At 30.7% G+C, this 18750-nt stretch overlaps 2 protein-coding genes and 1 pseudogene across 3 annotated transcripts; 1 reads left to right on the forward strand and 2 right to left on the reverse strand.

Annotated features, from left to right (window-relative positions):
- Nucleotides 1–5459: 5459 nt before the first annotated feature.
- LOC149032326 (farnesol dehydrogenase-like) lies at nucleotides 5460–5919 on the reverse strand. Its single transcript, XM_089173359.1, has 2 exons — nucleotides 5798–5919; nucleotides 5460–5674 (listed from the first exon to the last, which is right to left on the reverse strand). The coding sequence occupies exons 1-2, from the start codon at nucleotides 5839–5841 to the stop codon at nucleotides 5536–5538; spliced, it is 183 nt and encodes a 60-aa protein (XP_089029485.1). The 5' UTR covers nucleotides 5842–5919; the 3' UTR covers nucleotides 5460–5535.
- A 34-nt stretch (nucleotides 5920–5953) lies between these two features.
- LOC149032327 (farnesol dehydrogenase pseudogene) lies at nucleotides 5954–8960 on the reverse strand (annotated as a pseudogene). Its single transcript, XR_016176828.1, has 2 exons — nucleotides 8711–8960; nucleotides 5954–6186 (listed from the first exon to the last, which is right to left on the reverse strand). The product of XR_016176828.1 is annotated as a farnesol dehydrogenase pseudogene (transcript).
- A 7160-nt stretch (nucleotides 8961–16120) lies between these two features.
- LOC149032328 (uncharacterized) lies at nucleotides 16121–17908 on the forward strand. The gene has a single exon (XM_089173360.1). It carries the CDS (start codon nucleotides 16121–16123, stop codon nucleotides 17906–17908), a length of 1788 nt encoding a protein of 595 aa, XP_089029486.1.
- The last annotated feature ends 842 nt before the right edge of the window (nucleotides 17909–18750 follow it).

Here is an 18750-nt window from a genome sequence, read left to right on the forward strand (position 1 = left end):
AGTTTTTGAGCTATACGGCTGAAAAAATATGGAAATTATCAAAAAAATGCGTACAGCACTTGTGGGCAAAGTAAAAAAGTTCTCAACCACCGGGAAAGGGGTGAAAAAAATTAAAAACTACTTTAAACTACGATTTTTGGATTATATGTTGAGAAATATCAAAAAAGGTTTTAAATAAAAGTTGTGGGAACATAAAATTTTAGGACTATCTATATTAGACCATTGTTTTCCCTGAAACGCACCCCTTCACCCCTACGACGGTTCGGGGGGTACTCAAAAATTGAAAATTCAATCAAAAATATAAAAATTGGACTTTTTTAATTTTTTTTTTTTTTAATTATCTTTAAAAAACTACAAAGAACAATCGTAGGGAAACAAAAATTTTTTTTTTCATCCCTATTTTTCAAAAAATCATAGGGGTGAAAACCGTTTTATGCTCGATATTTCGCTTAAAACGGGTTATTTAAAAAAATTTTCTTTTTCATATGAATTTTTAATTTATTTTTTAAATTTTGGTGTTGAATTTATATTTATAAATATTTACCTGTAGGAAATATCCCAATTTAAAGACAGAGTAATTACTCCCTTAGTCCTACGACTTTGTAGAAAGAAACAGAAAATGAAGCTATCCTGCTCTTACTCATTGTGACGTAGGTCGCCATGGGTGGCATGCGCAAACTCTTAGTTTTACATGCGTGCAAGAGAGCTAATCAATCATAAGTTAGTTTCGTCCAAATGTAAACAGTATAACGTGTCAAAATAATTTTTCTTAAATATATCTTCTTTTTCTTCTATATTCTCTATATAAATTAAAAATTCATATGAAAAAGAAAATTTTTTTTTAAATAACCCGTTTTAAGCGAAATATCGATCAAAAACCGTTTTCACCCCTTGATTTTTAATAGAAGCGATGAAAAAAAAATTTTTGTTTCCCTACGATTGTTCTTTGTAGTTTTTAAAGATAATTAAAAAAAAAAAAAATTAAAAAAGTCCAATTTTTATATTTTTTATTAAATTTTCATTTTTTTGAGTACTTTGAACCCGTTGTAGGGGTGACAGAAGTGCGTTTTAGGGGAAAAATAGTCCCCGATGCCGGGGTAGATAGGTTTGAAATTTTATGCTCTACAACTTTTATTTGAAACTTTTTTTTGATATTTTCAACATATAATCCAAAAATCGTGTTTTGGGGTAGTTTTTAGTTTTTTTCACTGCCCTTTCCCGGTGGTTGAGAACTTTTTTACTTTGCCCAAAGTGCTGTACGCATTTTTCTGATAATTTGCATATTTTTTCAGCCGTATAGCTCAAAAAACCCGATTTCAGGGCTATTTTGACTGGACTATTAGCTGACCGATCGGGGAGATCTACCTTTTTTCAAAATAGTCGAGTTGCCGACCGCTCGGGTAATTCTTCCCTTTTCATCTGAGGAACGCTTCTTTCTTTGTAGAGCTTATTTATCTAGGGTACAACTTATAATAAATGGTATCAAGTTTTGAAATTGTTTATTGCTCATTATTACGGCTCTTTATTTTTGGGATTTCCGATGGAGTCTTTGCCAGCTATAGATATTATTTCCTAAAACACTACATCAGATAAATGCGCGGTGGAGAGCGCAGTTTGGCTTTCTCGAGCGCGGTGGAAACTGTAGAGGTCTCCTGTGAGGCGTTCGGTCGGCTAAGTGTTAACTTCTCCTCATACTTCCACGCTCTCTTCGCTGCTCTTGTTCCCAATTTATCTCTTTTTCCTTCTTCTTTTACCATGTATCCTAGTGTCCTCCAGTCTACTCCTAATGTCCACCTCAAGTACCTTTCCTGTACCCCCTCGATCTCTTTCCTCTCCTCCCACCCCATTATCTCCGCTCCGTAACCTTAACACCGTCTACATCAGTGTGTCAAAAAGCCACAACCTCCTCCTCTATATTATTAATTGTAATATTTGCGTATTTAAGAAACTTATATACTAATTTTTCAATAAAATAAAAACATTTTTAAGATGTTGAACGCCCAGCGTGAATCGGTGGAGCTTACCACGAGGTCCCAAATTCGAGACCCGTAGTGTACCTACAGTTCGATAAGCTGAGGGAGCGATACGATTCAATACATTTTTTAGATTTTTCGTTGTTCAGATCTTTATTTAGACGAGCATTTTTTAGAAAGATATGTTTGTGGTCCAAAGAATAAAGACGAGATATGTTATAAATAATAAGTGGTCTCGAAGTGTGTCAGGATATAGAGTTGAAAAAACATTTCTAGAGAATATCTCTATTCGATCTCTCATTGCATTTTACCAGAACCTTCGTTCTTGTCCAGCAGTATTTTCCATATGTTTTTCGTAACGTCTTTATTTCGTTTATCCTAATATGTTTGTTAGCAGCGCAAGGAATATAGACTGAAAACAGAAATTTAGAAACCATAAGGTAAATTGAGGGAATATGCCACAGCTAAACACAAAAAATCAATCTAAAAAGTACATAAATAAATTCGACGAAACCTAAATACGTGGATTTAATAAACATGGCCTCTATTTATTATTCGCACAAAAACAATAATCTAAATATTTGTTTAGTTATTAATTAGTAAGAATAAATTAGTGCGTGTTGAAAGTTGCATATTCCCCACATGTATGGCTAATATGCCACTTGCCCAAAAAAGAATTTAATTTCATATAAATGTAAGATTCGTGAAAAAAAAACTGGACCGCTGGACTGACTGGACCGGGACTCGAACCACGGATCTTTCGCTTTCCGGGCGACTGCTCTTTTTTAACCAATTGAGCTATCCAGGGGTTACAGACTAGTTCCCTTCCACGAATGCTTATCAAGTTTGGCATGGAGGCGTTCGTCCCACATAAATATCACAAATAACTCGTAATTGAATACTTTTACAATGTAACAAATATAATTTCGATTAACTACCTTAATAATTATCATAAATCGCTTCAAAAAAATGAGATAACAATAATAAATTTGACAAATTTTATGATTTACATATAGGGCAAGTTTCACTTTCACAACAAGTTTCGTGCATCCATTTTTCACATTTGCCACATTGCACCCAATCGCATTTCAGTCCTTTCTTACTATAAAAACTTATGTGGCACACAGGACAAAAGTCTCCACTGAAATAATATCCCAACTCATTTTGTGGCATTTTTCCTTGAATGCACAAAAAAAAATGTTAAAGTAAAAAAAAAAGAAAAAAAATCTTACTTATTATGTTTTTAAATCAGTGTCGTTATGAAATATTATTAATTCTAGACAATATACAAAAACTCGTTTTAAGAAAAACATATAAATATGATAGAAAATAAACATTAAAGTTACAGAAAATTTTAGATTCTCACCAAATTTATCCAACTATGTCTAGAAAGCAACTGAAAACTACGTTGGTATACTGTATTATTTATGCAGTATGGTCAGCTGTACATAATAAACACCTCAATCTTGCTCCTATTGGTATCTACTTATAATTATAGGAGATATAGCAAAGTGGCATATTCCCCGCATTGGCATATTCCCCCGACTCACCTTACTAACAACAAATATTTTATACCTGAGTTTCAAAAAAAGGATTATTTATATTTACTTAATTTCTGACGAATTATATTTCCTTTGATAAACATCCTACGATTTTGGTGTCTATTCATAACTATCGCATTCAGTATTCCATTTTTATTGCTTGAATTTGGAAAAGTGTACTTTTTATTAACTATTCCACCCAGAGACCATACCGGTGACCTTTATTATATATGGTAATAATATTATAATAAATAAATTCTACAATTATCTTACTCTTTGAAACTGTGCATTCGTCTCATTCTCTCGAATACGTATGTATTATACATACGTATACATGATATTATGAATTTTTGTATTTTCCTATTTTATTTTTCATATTTCCTGATTTTTAATTTTATACAGGAAAGAGAAATAAAGTTATTACATAAAAATTGTTTTTTATATATCTTTTTTCGTATCTTATTCATTTATAAAAACATCTCGCATTTTCTATCGCTCAATTTATCATCACACATGCATGTACGCGTACGCACAAAGTAGTTTTGCACTCTTAAGATTCTTATTTCTACATGCTTGATTTTTATATACCATTGCTTGTCTGATCTGTATTCACCCACTTCTCCCACCACTGAATTTAAACGTTCCTCTCTGAAAATCTTTTACTTTTTTGTATGACTTGTAAATTGCTGGTAACCTCCATAATGAAGTTTCACTTTAAAAAATCGCTATCTTAAATTTAAGAACCACTGGTTCTGAATAGTCATGCTTTGAGTTTGTCTCATATGTCATTTATTTTTTGTCTACAGAAACAAATACAGACACAAAATCACAGTGGACAGAGGAGAGCATTATCATGGAAAGACAAATTACTTTATTATACATTAAACCAACATTTCATAATACACAATTCGTCATTTCGTTTAACATTTTTGTGAGAACAATTTGCTATTAAATGATATTTATGTATATTTAATTCTTTACTTGATTTTGTAAATCAAAATAGAAAATTAATTTTTTTATTGTACAGAGTGTAACAGAGTTTTTGTAATACAGTATATGTATATTATATATACTATATATATTACAACATATTAGTTACAATATATATATATTCTAACTAATCTGCTTGTGACCCTCATACTTAAGTTCTCCAAATGGTCTAACAACTAAATCCCAAATGTGAACACGTTGTGGAGTTCCAATGATATAAATAACGACATCTGCGATATCACTGGGTTCCAACATGGGTTGATTCATATTCACGTTCGATAAATCAAAATTATTAGCTTTGGTGATAACTAGTTGCTACCAATCTTAGACTGATGCCCTATATTTTTAAAATAGATTTTAATTGAACAATAATGCAATATTATGGAAATAATATAAATTTATTTGACTTTATTTACGTTCTCTCTTATTTCTTATTCCATCTGTAACCCTTCATATTTGTATATAGTTTTAAAATTATTTATATATTTTTTCATTTTTTTATAAAAAAAATATATATTCGTAAATTATAAGATTTAATATAGCATATTAATGCTAATATTTATTATATTAATATAAAAATAAATATTAAATATAAGAGTAGAATCACTTATGTTATATAACTAGATATATACATATATATAATAAATTATTATTATACTATTGAGTTGTTTGAAAAGTAATTTCGTTTTACTTTCGTGAAAGTGAAGACAATTTTCGCTTCGAGGTTAAACCTAGGTCTTTGAAGTGGGCATAAACAGTTGGATTTGTTAACTGGTTAACCTCTCACCGATTTCACGGTGTTGTTATTTGCCGGCTTGCACTTAAACTAGACGCTTTTATTGTATCAGGAAAAATCGAAATCACTTTTCTGAACTACCAAATAATATAATATTTATTTACATTTAAGTATTAATATAATACAGTATAGATTTGTATTAAAAGTTTATGTGAAATGATTACTTTTTAAAAAATTTAACAAAATTCACACAATTACAGAAAGTTAATAAATTCTTTGACACATAAATTTGGCATTAACTTACAGAAACTCGTATTTTGCTACCATAAAATTCCTTATGGGTTATCTCGGTAGCAGCACGCGTAGCATGTTTAGATGCTGGGTACAAATTACCAGTCATACCATCGAAAGTTATTATTTCGTGCCCACCAGTACTATCGTTAAAAATTTATATAAATAAATATATTTAAATAATTAAAAATAACGGTATCAAATATTTTTATCTAAATGCAATCTATGATAACAATGAAAAACTTTCATAAAATGCATTATCAAACCTGTTCATATTAACAATATGACCTTCCACATTAGCATCCATCATTATTTTAGCTGCACGTTTTGGTACAATCAATGTATCCTAACACATTGGTATTGAATAATTTTTTTCCCAATCGAGTCTAGACGAATCTAACAAAATAAAAAATTTCCGGTTTTTATTTTTCATTTTTTTCAAACAATTTCAAATGTTTAATAAAAATTAAATTCGTAGCCATAAATTTCTTGTTAGTTGAAACACTAGCATTGTTCACTAGAATATGAACCACACCCAAATTGTTCTTGACCCATTGAAATGCTTGCTCGATACTTTCAGATTTAGTGACGTCACATTCGACAGCATAAAACTTTCCTTTCCACATTCTTTTCCCTTAACATTTTGCATCTCGGTCTAAATCAACAATTTGTATCTTGAGTAGTTTATTTTAATAATAGAATACGTACGTATATAATGATATAAAAAATATGATAATAACGATAGCAATATTGAGAGATTAATAGTTTTATATGTATAATATGATAATGATTAACATAGTCGATGCATGAAATTTTATTGTTTATTTAAATATTATGTTTTATGTAAACCTCGCAAAGGTAATCTGTGTATGGGTGAGTAAATATTCTAGGTAAACAGTCGAAGGAATAATGTGGAAGGTTCTAGCATCAATAAGTTGTGTATGTGAGTGTGCATTAATAGACATTGTACCTCTTTTTAATATTAAATACATATGTATTGAATATTTTTCTAATATTTTGTGCTACTAGAGGTCTTTCTATAAATAAGACTAACGGGCAATGGATAGAAAATAAACGGCTAAATGTAGAAAGTCCTACCAATGAAGAAAACGGAATAAAGTACACGGCCGAAGTAGCAAACAGATTCGCGACCTCAAAGGAAATTGACGAAACGGAGGACAGTACGGTTAAAAAAGGGAAAACATATTCGACGCGATAATTAAATCGGCGGGAGCCACCGTTGGCTTTTATAAAAAGCACAAAAATAAACCATGGTTCGACGAAGAATGCGAGAAAGCCGTTAAAGTCCGAAACGAAGCGTGTATCACTTGGATGACCCAAAACACGGATGAAACCCGAATTTTGCAATATTAGGCAAGTAGCTCATAATTTTTTCAAAAACAGAAAGCGACAGTTCCTAAAACAAAAAGTAGAAGAAATAGACGAAAATTGCCAAAGCAGTAATGCGTCCGTGGTATGTACTTGGGGATAAATAACTTTAGAAAAGGATTCCAAGTTAGTGAAAGATATGAATAATTATTTAAGGGGGTATTCTGGTCTAGAAGCATGGATTTTAGGTACTTTTTCAAGTGCAATAACAAAAAGACGAATAATATTTTCACTATCTATAATGTTACAAGATATTTATTAATATTTCAAGAATACATGAAAAAAACAAAATAGTGAAAAATTCAAAATTGAAAAAGATATAGGCTGATGAAGTGGGGGGTCTCAAAAAATTGGTGCTCGACGGTTGTCACGATTGCAGCTCTTCTAATAATCCGAAATAAAAAAATAAAAAAGATTATTAATTAAGAATAATGCCGCTATCGTTCGAACTAAAAGAATTGAAAAAAATTTTTTTTTCACTAAATTACGGCTGTCTGAAAAAAAGATACATTATTTTTACCAATTTTTTTTACTGTTCCGAATTTTTTCAAAATCGTAGAAATTGAAAATTGTTGTAAGAGGTTTGATTAGTACGATAGAGAAATGGATAGAGAAGACTCTCACCAAATGTCAAATAAATCGGTTAAGTAGAACTTGAGATATCATTGCAACCGTGACAAAAAAAACAGTTTCGAGAAAAACGCGTTCAAAGTTTCGCATAATAAGGGTAGGATATAGGAAGCCGCGTCACTAAAACAGCTATATCTCCAAAAATAATTTGAATTTTGAAAAATCTTCTTAAGGACATATTCTTAAAAGGTTAAGCTTTAAAAATATGAAAAAAAAATCTATTTTTTCCAATTTCTAGACCAGAATACCCCCTTAATTATGGATGAAATGGGAGTACTAAATACGTGAAAAAATTATTTTGACAGGCTATTGAATCTAGAATTTGAGAACGACCAGGAAATAGAAGGTTGTGAGTTCCATACAATAAAACTTATGATTAACGAATTGACAATTTCAGATGTAAAAAAGCACAATTAAAAAATTACAAAATCACTTGATTTCTAGCGGAGCTAATAAAATAGGGGGAGGGGGAAGTAAAATAATAGAAGAAGTCCATAAATTAATTCAATTAATAAGGCCTACCGGTAGTCCTTCATAGTAGCGAAACGTGGTCGCTTACGTTACGGGACGAAAATAAATTTAGGGTCTTTGAAAATAAAGTCCTTCGTAAAATCTTCGGTGCAAAACGCGATGAGGAAACGGGCGAATGGAGAAAACTCCATAACGTAGAATACATCGATTGTATAACAAACCGGACATTATCAACGTCGTAAAATCACGCCGATTAAGATGGGCTGGTCACGTGGCGCGCATGGGGAAGGATCGAACGGCACACAAAATATTGATCGGTATACCGAACGGGAAAAGACCACTAGATAGATCGAGACGTAGATGGGAGGATAATATTAAAAGAGACCTAAAAGAAATAGGATAAGAAGACCGTGAATGGAAGGATCGCTCTCCGGGACGGGAACAATGGCGGGATTTGGTATTTGCGGCAATGAATTTTCGAATTCCTAATGCCAATTAATAATACTAATAATAATAATAATAATAATAATAATAATAATAATAACAAATTATTTCACCAAATTAATATCCACAATATTTTCAATACTCAAGAATTACTACCATCAAAATTGCATAAAGTTCTTTCTTTATGATTAAAATCCATTGAAAAATAAAAACAAAAAGAAAAGAAGTTTAATCGAAACCTTTACCTGCATTTTATTTTTCCTTCGTGCAAAACCAACCACAACAACATCATGTCGTACAAGAGCTTTAGCTATTGCTAATCCATTTCCACTTGATGCACCAGTAACTATAGCTATTTTACCAGCCCATCGTTGCATTTTGACTTAATTTTCAATCTCGTTTAACAGTCAGAAAAAAATAATCAAAGAACAGAGATAGAGAAAGTTATCTCTTTGAAGTTACTCCCTCGACTGATCACGGCTATCCTCTCGTTTGTTACTTTATTTAACTATGTTACATGATCCCACTTCGAAGTATTTCCACGAAGAGTAGAATCATTATTCAAGGTTACATTGCAAATATAAAAAGGCACGAGAAAAAATATGATGTAACAAGAAAATTGAAGTCCTCCTATATTCGTACTTTGTATTATATTAATTATACGTTGTATAGTAATATCATGCAATCGTGATTAATAATGATTATGAGAGGGGGAAAATGCAATTACTTCACGCAACATTCTTCTTTATTTTTTCTCCTTTATATTATACGCATGTATGTTTGCTATATACATATTCGTGTTGATTTGCGTTGATCGTCCAGTGGTTGGCAAACTTTTTCAATCTTTTGCGTCCTTGGTGAATCCAAATTTTTGACGAATATTCATGAATTTTATATTTAAACTTTTTATTTTTTAAAGATTAATTATTTATTTCATCAATAAATATCTAATAATGTTATATAAGCGTTTATTTATTTTTTGTTTATGTCGAATGACAATTGTTTCTTTATTTATATTAGTTTTTTTTTCTCTATTTTATAGATAATCTTTTTTAACATTAATCGTAAATACTAATTTATCGTTTCTATGTGTTTATAAGTGTATTTATATGGATTAAAAATTATAAGTTCATTTATTCTATCATATATAAATTTTACATAGTATTTTAGAGTCCATCTATATTTGTTCACTCTAGTACATTAACATATATTGCTGGAGTTTTTTTTATTTCTATTTATTTTTTATATTCTTTTTTGAAAAAAACATTTTGCTTTGCAAAATTTTGAAAACAAAACAATGCTCAAATTTACACGAAGAAAAAAATCATGTGTGGCAGATCAAACGTGTCAGAAGTGAAACCTTAAAAAAACTAAGTTTTGAGAGAATGAGACGAATGCACAGTTTCAAGAGTAAGATAATTGTAGGATTTATTTATTAGATTATTATTACCATATATAACAAAGGGCACCAGTATGATCTTTGAGTGGAATAGCTCATAAAAACTACACTTTGCCAAATTTAAGCAATGAAAATGGATTGCTGAATGCGATAGTCATAGATAGACACCAAAATCATAGGATGTTTATTGAAAGAAATATAATTCGTCGTAAAATAAGTAAATATAGAATATCCATTTTGTAAAACTCAGGTATAAAATTTTATTGGTTACGATGGTTTTCGATTTCTCATTTTCAATCTAAATTTTTGCGCTGTCTAACAAATATTTTAGGAAGGACGAAATAAAAACGTTGCGAAAAACATATGGAAAATACTGCTGGACTGAACAAAGGTTCTGGTACAGATGTAATGAGAGATCTAATAGGAATCTTTTCGAGAAATACTTTTTCAACTCCATACCCTGTCACACTTTGAGACCCTTATTATTTATAACATATTTCGTTCTTGTTCCTTGAACCACAGAAACTTATCTTTCTAAATACTCTCGTCTAAACAAAGATCAGAACAACGAAAAATCTAAAAAATGCATTGAATCGTATCGCTCTCTCAGCTTATCGAACTGTGTACACTACGATAACAACACGTCCATATTCCTTACAAAACTATAGACATGAATATTATCGTATCGATAATAAAGGTTATAAATATAGATTAAATTTCAACGGAGCATCTCTGTTTTTTATAATTCTGTTCTCATGAAAAGGAACCGACCTTGGGGTGTAGGTAGCTGACAAAAACTAACATATTTAAAATTCTATCCATCAAGATAGAATGCTGAATCCGATAGCCATAAATAGAAACAAAAATGGTAGAAAATATTTGTCAGTGGAAAGATACCCTATCCTAACCTAAGTAAATATAATATATTCTTTTTTCTCACACCTGGATGGAAAGTACGTATTTTGCTCCCTGTTTTCAGGGAGCAAAGTGCCACATTCCCGCCCGCTTGAATCTGTGCCAGGGAGAAAAGTGCCTCATTCCTCCCGCTTGAATGTAGTAATGAATTAGTGCGCATGCGCTAAAAAATAGAAGCATGCGCACTAGTTCCTTAACCTTAAAAATGTTTTAATAAATTACTGCTCATGCTTATATATATTATATATTATGATATATAATTAATGATTTTAATAACATGTGTTGTCTCATATATTTTATATTTTATTTATTTTTACAAGTTTTAAAGATATTTGTTTACTTAAATATTACAAACATAAATAGGTTACTACGTATACATTTAGTTATTTTCTTGATTATGAGAGTTGTATTTGTTATTATTTATTATAATCTGTTTAAACTTACAATTCTTGAAAGTGACAAAAGGTGTATTGACGGTCAAAGAATCAATCACTTCGTTCTCGATTTGAATTTCATTTAAATGCTTTTTTTGGACTCACACAGACTTACACACACAACCTCTTCGATTTTCAACACTCCCCACAATAATCATAATTTATAAACTCCCTATTTAATTAATTAAATTTTATTTTAAAAAATATTTTTTAAACTTAAACAATAATGTATATTTTTAATAGAATCTAATTTTATATTTAACTTTTTTTTTAAGTTTTTTTATAAGTTTTTTTATATTTTATTTTATTTTTATATTTAAATTTTTTTAAAGTGGGGGCTCCGCCCCCTCCGCCCCCGCCGGGGGCGGTTTTTACGGACCCCCCTGATTTTTTTTTTCTGGGGGGCTTCGCCTGAGGCCCCCATCAGGGGTTTCACCCCTGGACCCCTTGATTGTTGTTAAATTTGCATAATCTTCGCAAAATGTATTAATTGACAACAAATAAAATAGTATATTACATACCTAGGACAGTATAGTAAGAAAGCGGCAACTTCGTTTTACGCAGCGAGAAGGGAGGAAGGCGGGAAGCGGCAACTTCGTTTGTTACAGATGCAGCGGGAGAAAAGTAGGCGCTTTTCGCCCGGGTAGAAAAGTAGTATATTATTATTTAATTACAAGCGAACTTTCGATCCAGGTGTGAGAAAAAATTGTATACTCACCACGGGAACAAAGTATGACATCCCGACCCGCGTTTTTGTCACCCTCGCCTTCGGTTCGGGTGACAATATTACACTAGTCGGAATACTATACTTTGCTTCCTAGGTGAGTAATATACTATTCTGTAACTCAAGTAGATGATAGTCTTTCTTTGAATTAGAGATATTTTTATAGGTTAGCACATAAAAGTACTTTTTAAAGTGAAAACTTCTTTAGAATGGGTGTGATTTGAAAAAATGTAACGAAGCCTTCGTAACGGACGCTGTAGTGGGGGAAAACGGACATTGTAGTAGGGAAAAGGAGAAAAAGAAACAAACATATAAAATTGAGCCTGCGAGAGAATGAGACAGAATGTAGCTATACAACAGTTTTTCCTATTCTCGGTCTTTGCTTCGTAGTCCCCACTTCTGGCTACTAAGCTTTTTATATGTGTGTGTTTGTGTGCGACTACATACGTAGACACATATTATTTTGATACTAAAACTGTTTGTAGGAAGGAGCGATAGAAGGGTTGAAGAATAAACAGAGATAAGCGTGTTGGTAGAAGACAAAAGAATAGAGTCCAAACGAACCAATGGTCGAAATAAAGAAAGAAGGTGTGAGGTCTGTCTTTGTAAGTTGTATAAGTGTGTAAGGCTGTGTGAGTCTGGAAGGTATATATATTAGGGTGGGTCAAAAAATGACATTTTTTTTCAAGTGCCACGCAAAAAATGGGTTCCTAGACACCTTAAAAGAATTCTCACCTAATATGAGCTCTTAATTTTAATAGGAAGATCCTCCGCATCGCAGTTTTTTTTATTTTTTTTTCAGTCCAATAGATTAAAATTCATACCTCATTATTTATTGATTTTACAAAAAAATGTTCAAGACGAATCTTGTAGAAAATTTAATGCTCTACAAAAAAGGTATTGTATACTTTTTCCGTAAACCTCACCATTTGAATGATATTGAAGATTTAAAGGGTATAGCCGGATAAGTATGGGAAATCTGCCCCGTGGCTTTTTTGACTCGCACTTGGGGGATCGATTTGGTGTCGAATAAAAATAATTCACCCCAAATTTTAGCTCTTTTACTCAAACGGTTCTCGAAATTTTCAAAAAAACCTGTTTTTTCGATTTTATTACTTTTTTATAGTAAAATTCAAAACTAATCAATGATGATTTTTTTTCTAGTTCTTAGGCGTCTAAGACATGAAAAAAAAAATATGATCATAATATTTTAACATTAAGCCGATTTTTGGCGGACGAAAGAAAATTACATTTTTTTTTTTAGCTTTTTTTAAATATGTCAGTCACCAAAATTTTTCAGAAAATGTCTTTTATACTCCTCTATACTCGGGAATTTTTCTTGAATTTTTTGAAGTGGTGGAACAATATGAAAAAAATTAAAAACTCATTTTTTTTCTAAAATCCCAAGTTTTAACTAATTTATATTTTTTTTTCAGTTAAAAAAAAATGTGAAAAATTATTTTTTTCCTCAAAATACACTTTGCCAGAAATTAACATAAAGATTATAATAAAACAATTAAGATACATTCCGTCTAACGTAACTAGAAGGGTTATTGATTATTGAAAATACATTTAAAGATAGTACTTATATATATTCTTTATACGGTTAGATATTATTCTAAATCTTAGGCAACAAAAATAAAAATTATAATAAAAAGATGTAACTATATTAGTCTTCATCACTGTCTTCATTCACTACGACACTAATTTTTTCATCGATGAACAGGCGACTCAGGATCTCAGCAGGTCTTACAATTTTTGTTAAATATCGAGCGTAAGATAAATAATATATGATAGCAGCAATACGAGAGCAACATCCAACAGTGCGTCTACCATTCGCACAATCACAACAATATCGAGTTATTCCGGAAATATCGTTCTTATCTGGCTGATATTCAATAAAACAACGAATTAATTTCGAATTAATATGTCTTCGAATTAATATGTCGAGATCTGACTTCATACTTTATATTATTAGGTGTAATTTTTAAATAATGGAATGTGATTATTCCGTTTTCATCCATCATCTCAGCTAAATACGATACAGCTTGAGACATTTGATATGATCCAGTGAAAAGAATTTTGAGTTCTTGCTCTGATAATTCTGGAAAGTCAGTTAATTGTTCTGAAGTTATTATTGCAAAAGGGAACTTTTCTTCTGGCCCAACGATTAGTTTCTTTCTCCAAGGCTAAAGTATTCTCTTGATCTTTTTTTGAATTCATGGCAGCAATTATTTTTTCTGTAAGATCAAGATCAGAATCAAGTCTTGTTCCACATTCATTGTGCAAAAAACAAGCGATTCGACAAAAAACACTAGTTTTTGGAAGCAATTTGTTATCCAGTTTATGATTTAATAGCTTAAACTTCTGTTTAATATTGCTATGTACTGCTTCAACAATTTAACGAATTTTGGTAACGAAACGGGATTTATTCGATTCATCTGTGGTCAACTGATTGAGTTTTCCTTTGAGAGCAGGCATTAGCACTTTGAATCCTAATTCTTCTAAGTATACAATCACATCACGAAAGCCACAATCAACCACAATAATGTCATCTTTTTTCAGCAATTTAATCAGACCATTGGGATCATTTAAGATCACTCTCATAATTTCAGCATCGTTTATATTAGCTGTATATGGCCCAAGCATATCTATAACGAAACCATTCGTAGTGCATATCGTTTTTTTTTTTTTTTTTTTTTTTTTTTTTTTTTTTTTTTTTTTTTTTTTTTTTTTTTTTTTTTTTTTTTTTTTTTTTTTTTTTTTTTTTTTTTTTTTTTTTTTTTTTTTTTAAAAAAAAAAAAAAAAAAAAAAAAAAAAAAAAAAAAAAAAAAAAAAAAAAAAAAGTCGAATAAAAATAATTCACCCCAAATTTTAGCTCTTTTACTCAAACGGTTCTCGAAATTTTCAAAAAAAACCTGTTTTTTCGATTTTATTATTTTTTTATAGTAAAATTCAAAACTAATCAATGATGATTTTTTTCTAGTTCTTAGGCGTCTAAGACATGAAAAAAAAATATGATCATAATATTTTAACGAAAAGCCGATTTTTGGCGGACGAAAGAAAATTACATTTTTTTTTTTAGCTTTTTTTAAATATGTCAGTCACCAAAATTTTTCAGAAAATGTCTTTTATACTCCTCTATACTCAGGAATTTTCTTGAATTTTTTGAAGTGGTGGAACAATATGAAAAAAATTAAAAACTAATTTTTTTCTAAAATCCCAAGTTTTAACTAATTTATATTTTTTTTCAGTTAAAAAAAAATGTGAAAAATAATTTTTTTACTCAAAATACACAATAACATTACTTATCAAACATTTTCAATCATTTGGTTTCACAATGATTACGTAAAAACTATTTTTTTTTAATACGTTCTGAGCTGACGCATTTCAACGCTATATATCGGGATTTTCACTAACCAGCAATCATTTTTTCTAAAGTTTCGCTTTAAAGTTTTCTTTATTTTGCTTTGTTGTTTGCTTACAGTTGTAGCATTACAACCACTTGAATAAGTAAATTTTTTCATTGAATCTGTCTGTATATTTCTTAATTCCCTATACTGTAGGAAAAAAATCTAGTATTTAGCTCTTTTCGTTATATTCTATTTTCTGGAAAGGAAAATTCTATTCAGAAACTGAAGGGAAAGTTTAGAAGGGCCATAAAACCATAAACAAACATAAGAATTATCGGGATATATTGGTGCAATAAAAACCCTTTGTGCAGTGTCGGGACCCTTTGAAGAATTTCGGATTCCTATGTAAACATATGCGGTATACCATAAAAGAGATAACATTCCGATGTTCCAGATCAAGTTTCTTTATGCATTGTTTCCACTACCAAAAACTATAGGCTGTACCCATCGGTGGACTATGGGGTGGATCCTTATGATATTGGTCAATAAGATTTATAATCTCCTTCCCTCTCCAAAGGGGTGTAGCTCATTTCTGATATAAATATGTGGAAAGAAGTAAGAAAGTGTCCTTAGTCTTCAGTCCTCAGTTAGTCCGTCTGTATCTGTACTTAGTCAGTCCTTAGTCAGTTATCTTCAGTTTTATATTTTTCTCTCTGTCTGAAAACCTCACAATACATAATTCAAATCTTTATTTCAGAATGGATTTTGATAAAAAATGCATTAATTGTAACAGATATTTGCGAAGAACAGTTGGATATAAAAAAGTTATTATGACAATTGATGAGGCTAATATTGCGACAGAAAAAATTGGAAAGAGAGTCCTTATTAATGATACCTTTCGTGGTAAGTGTCGAGTTATTTTAACAAGACCACCTATACTTAAGAACACTGAGGATTCATCTCCAGATCAAGTAAGTATCGAAAGTCAGCCAATTTCATCTCAATCCTCATCCACTACTATTTCATCTGTATCGTCAACTGAAGATCCTTCATATGTTATTGAAGAAAAAATGGAAGAAGAATTAGAATTTGTGGAGTTGGGTTTTCCTCGAATTGTTGCTACTCACAAAAACTGTTGCATTTGTGGATCATCATCAAATATCAAATCTGTTCCATTTGAAGCACGCAAACAAGTGTTTTTCAAAAGACAACTCCTTATTCCCGAAGGAAATCGGTGTTGTAAAGACCATCTTATAAAAAAGCGGTTCTATGATAAAGACATTAACAATTTTCGAATTTATTCGAACACCAGTGTATTTGAAGTTCGTGATTTGGAAAAATTACTGGGACAGCTCGCTATTGGTACTGACTCGTCCATAATTGATAAAATTGGAGATCACTCGTTTTCAGAAAAACAGTTAGAGGCATTTACTAGTCTTACCTGGGAAAAATTGATAAAACTTCGTGAAAAGTTAACATCGATGAGAAACTCAGTGAATCGTAATATCGTTCAAGCTCTTGTTATTTTTTTATTCAAATTACGAACCGGAAATTCGAATGCAGTAATATCTTCCGTTTTTGGTTTAGTTCGGGAACAAATTGTATCTAACTACTGTGATGAAGTTATATCTTCGTTTAAAAAAGATGTTTTACCTCAGCATTTTGGAATTGATGCTATCAGTAGGGAGACATTACTCACTAATACGTCAAACACTGCTAAAAAATTGTATCAAGTAGAAGATGACCAGTTGATATTCATTTGTGATGGAACATATATTCGTCATGAAAAAAGTGCAAATAACGAATACCAGAGGAAATCATATTCTGGTCAAAAAAAGGTTCCTTTGTGTAAACCATTCACGATATGCACTACGAATGGTTTCGTTATAGATATGCTTGGGCCATATACAGCTAATATAAACGATGCTGAAATTATGAGAGTGATCTTAAATGATCCCAATGGTCTGATTAAATTGCTGAAAAAAGATGACATTATTGTGGTTGATTGTGGCTTTCGTGATGTGATTGTATACTTAGAAGAATTAGGGTTCAAAGTGCTAATGCCTGCTCTCAAAGGAAAACTCAATCAGTTGACCACAGATGAATCGAATAAATCCCGTTTCGTTACCAAAATTCGTTGGGTTGTTGAAGCAGTACATAGCAATATTAAACAGAAGTTTAAGCTATTAAATCATAAACTGGATAACAAATTGCTTCCAAAAACTAGTGTTTTTTGTCGAATCGCTTGTTTTTTGCACAATGAATGTGGAACAAGACTTGATTCTGATCTTGATCTTACAGAAAAAATAATTGCTGCCATGAATTCAAAAAAAGATCAAGAGAATACTTTAGCCTTGGAGAAAGAAACTAATCGTTGGGCCAGAAGAAAAGTTCCCTTTGCAATAATAACTTCAGAACAATTAACTGACTTTCCAGAATTATCAGAGCAAGAACTCAAAATTCTTTTCACTGGATCATATCAAATGTCTCAAGCTGTATCGTATTTAGCTGAGATGATGGATGAAAACGGAATAATCACATTCCATTATTTAAAAATTACACCTAATAATATAAAGTATGAAGTCAGATCTCGACATATTAATTCGAAGACATATTAATTCGAAATTAATTCGTTGTTTTATTGAATATCAGCCAGATAAGAACGATATTTCCGGAATAACTCGATATTGTTGTGATTGTGCGAATGGTAGACGCACTGTTGGATGTTGCTCTCACATTGCTGCTATCATATATTATTTATCTTACGCTCGATATTTAACAAAAATTGTAAGACCTGCTGAGATCCTGAGTCGCCTGTTCATCGATGAAAAAATTAGTGTCGTAGTGAATGAAGACAGTGATGAAGACTAATATAGTTACATCTTTTATTATAATTTTTATTTTTGTTGCCTAAGATTTAGAATAATATCTAACCGTATAAAGAATATATAAGTACTATCTTTAAATGTATTTTCAATAATCAATAACCCTTCTAGTTACGTTAGACGGAATGTATCTTAATTGTTTTATTATAATCTTTATGTTAATTTCTGGCAAAGTGTATTTTGAGAAAAAAAAATAATTTTTCACATTTTTTTTTAACTGAAAAAAAATATAAATTAGTTAAAACTTGGGATTTTAGAAAAAAAATGAGTTTTTAATTTTTTTCATATTGTTCCACCACTTCAAAAAATTCAAGAAAATTCCTGAGTATAGAGGAGTATAAAAGACATTTTCTGAAAAATTTTGGTGACTGACATATTTAAAAAAAGCTAAAAAAAAAAAATGTAATTTTCTTTCGTCCGCCAAAAATCGGCTTTTCGTTAAAATATTATGATCATATTTTTTTTTCATGTCTTAGACGCCTAAGAACTAGAAAAAAAATCATCATTGATTAGTTTTGAATTTTACTATAAAAAAATAATAAAATCGAAAAAACAGGTTTTTTTGAAAATTTCGA

This window comes from Polistes dominula, unplaced genomic scaffold (genome assembly GCF_049000335.1).
Source record: "Polistes dominula isolate Pdom_NZ unplaced genomic scaffold, Pdom_raw_medaka contig_673, whole genome shotgun sequence".
Classification (NCBI taxonomy): domain Eukaryota; kingdom Metazoa; phylum Arthropoda; class Insecta; order Hymenoptera; family Vespidae; genus Polistes; species Polistes dominula.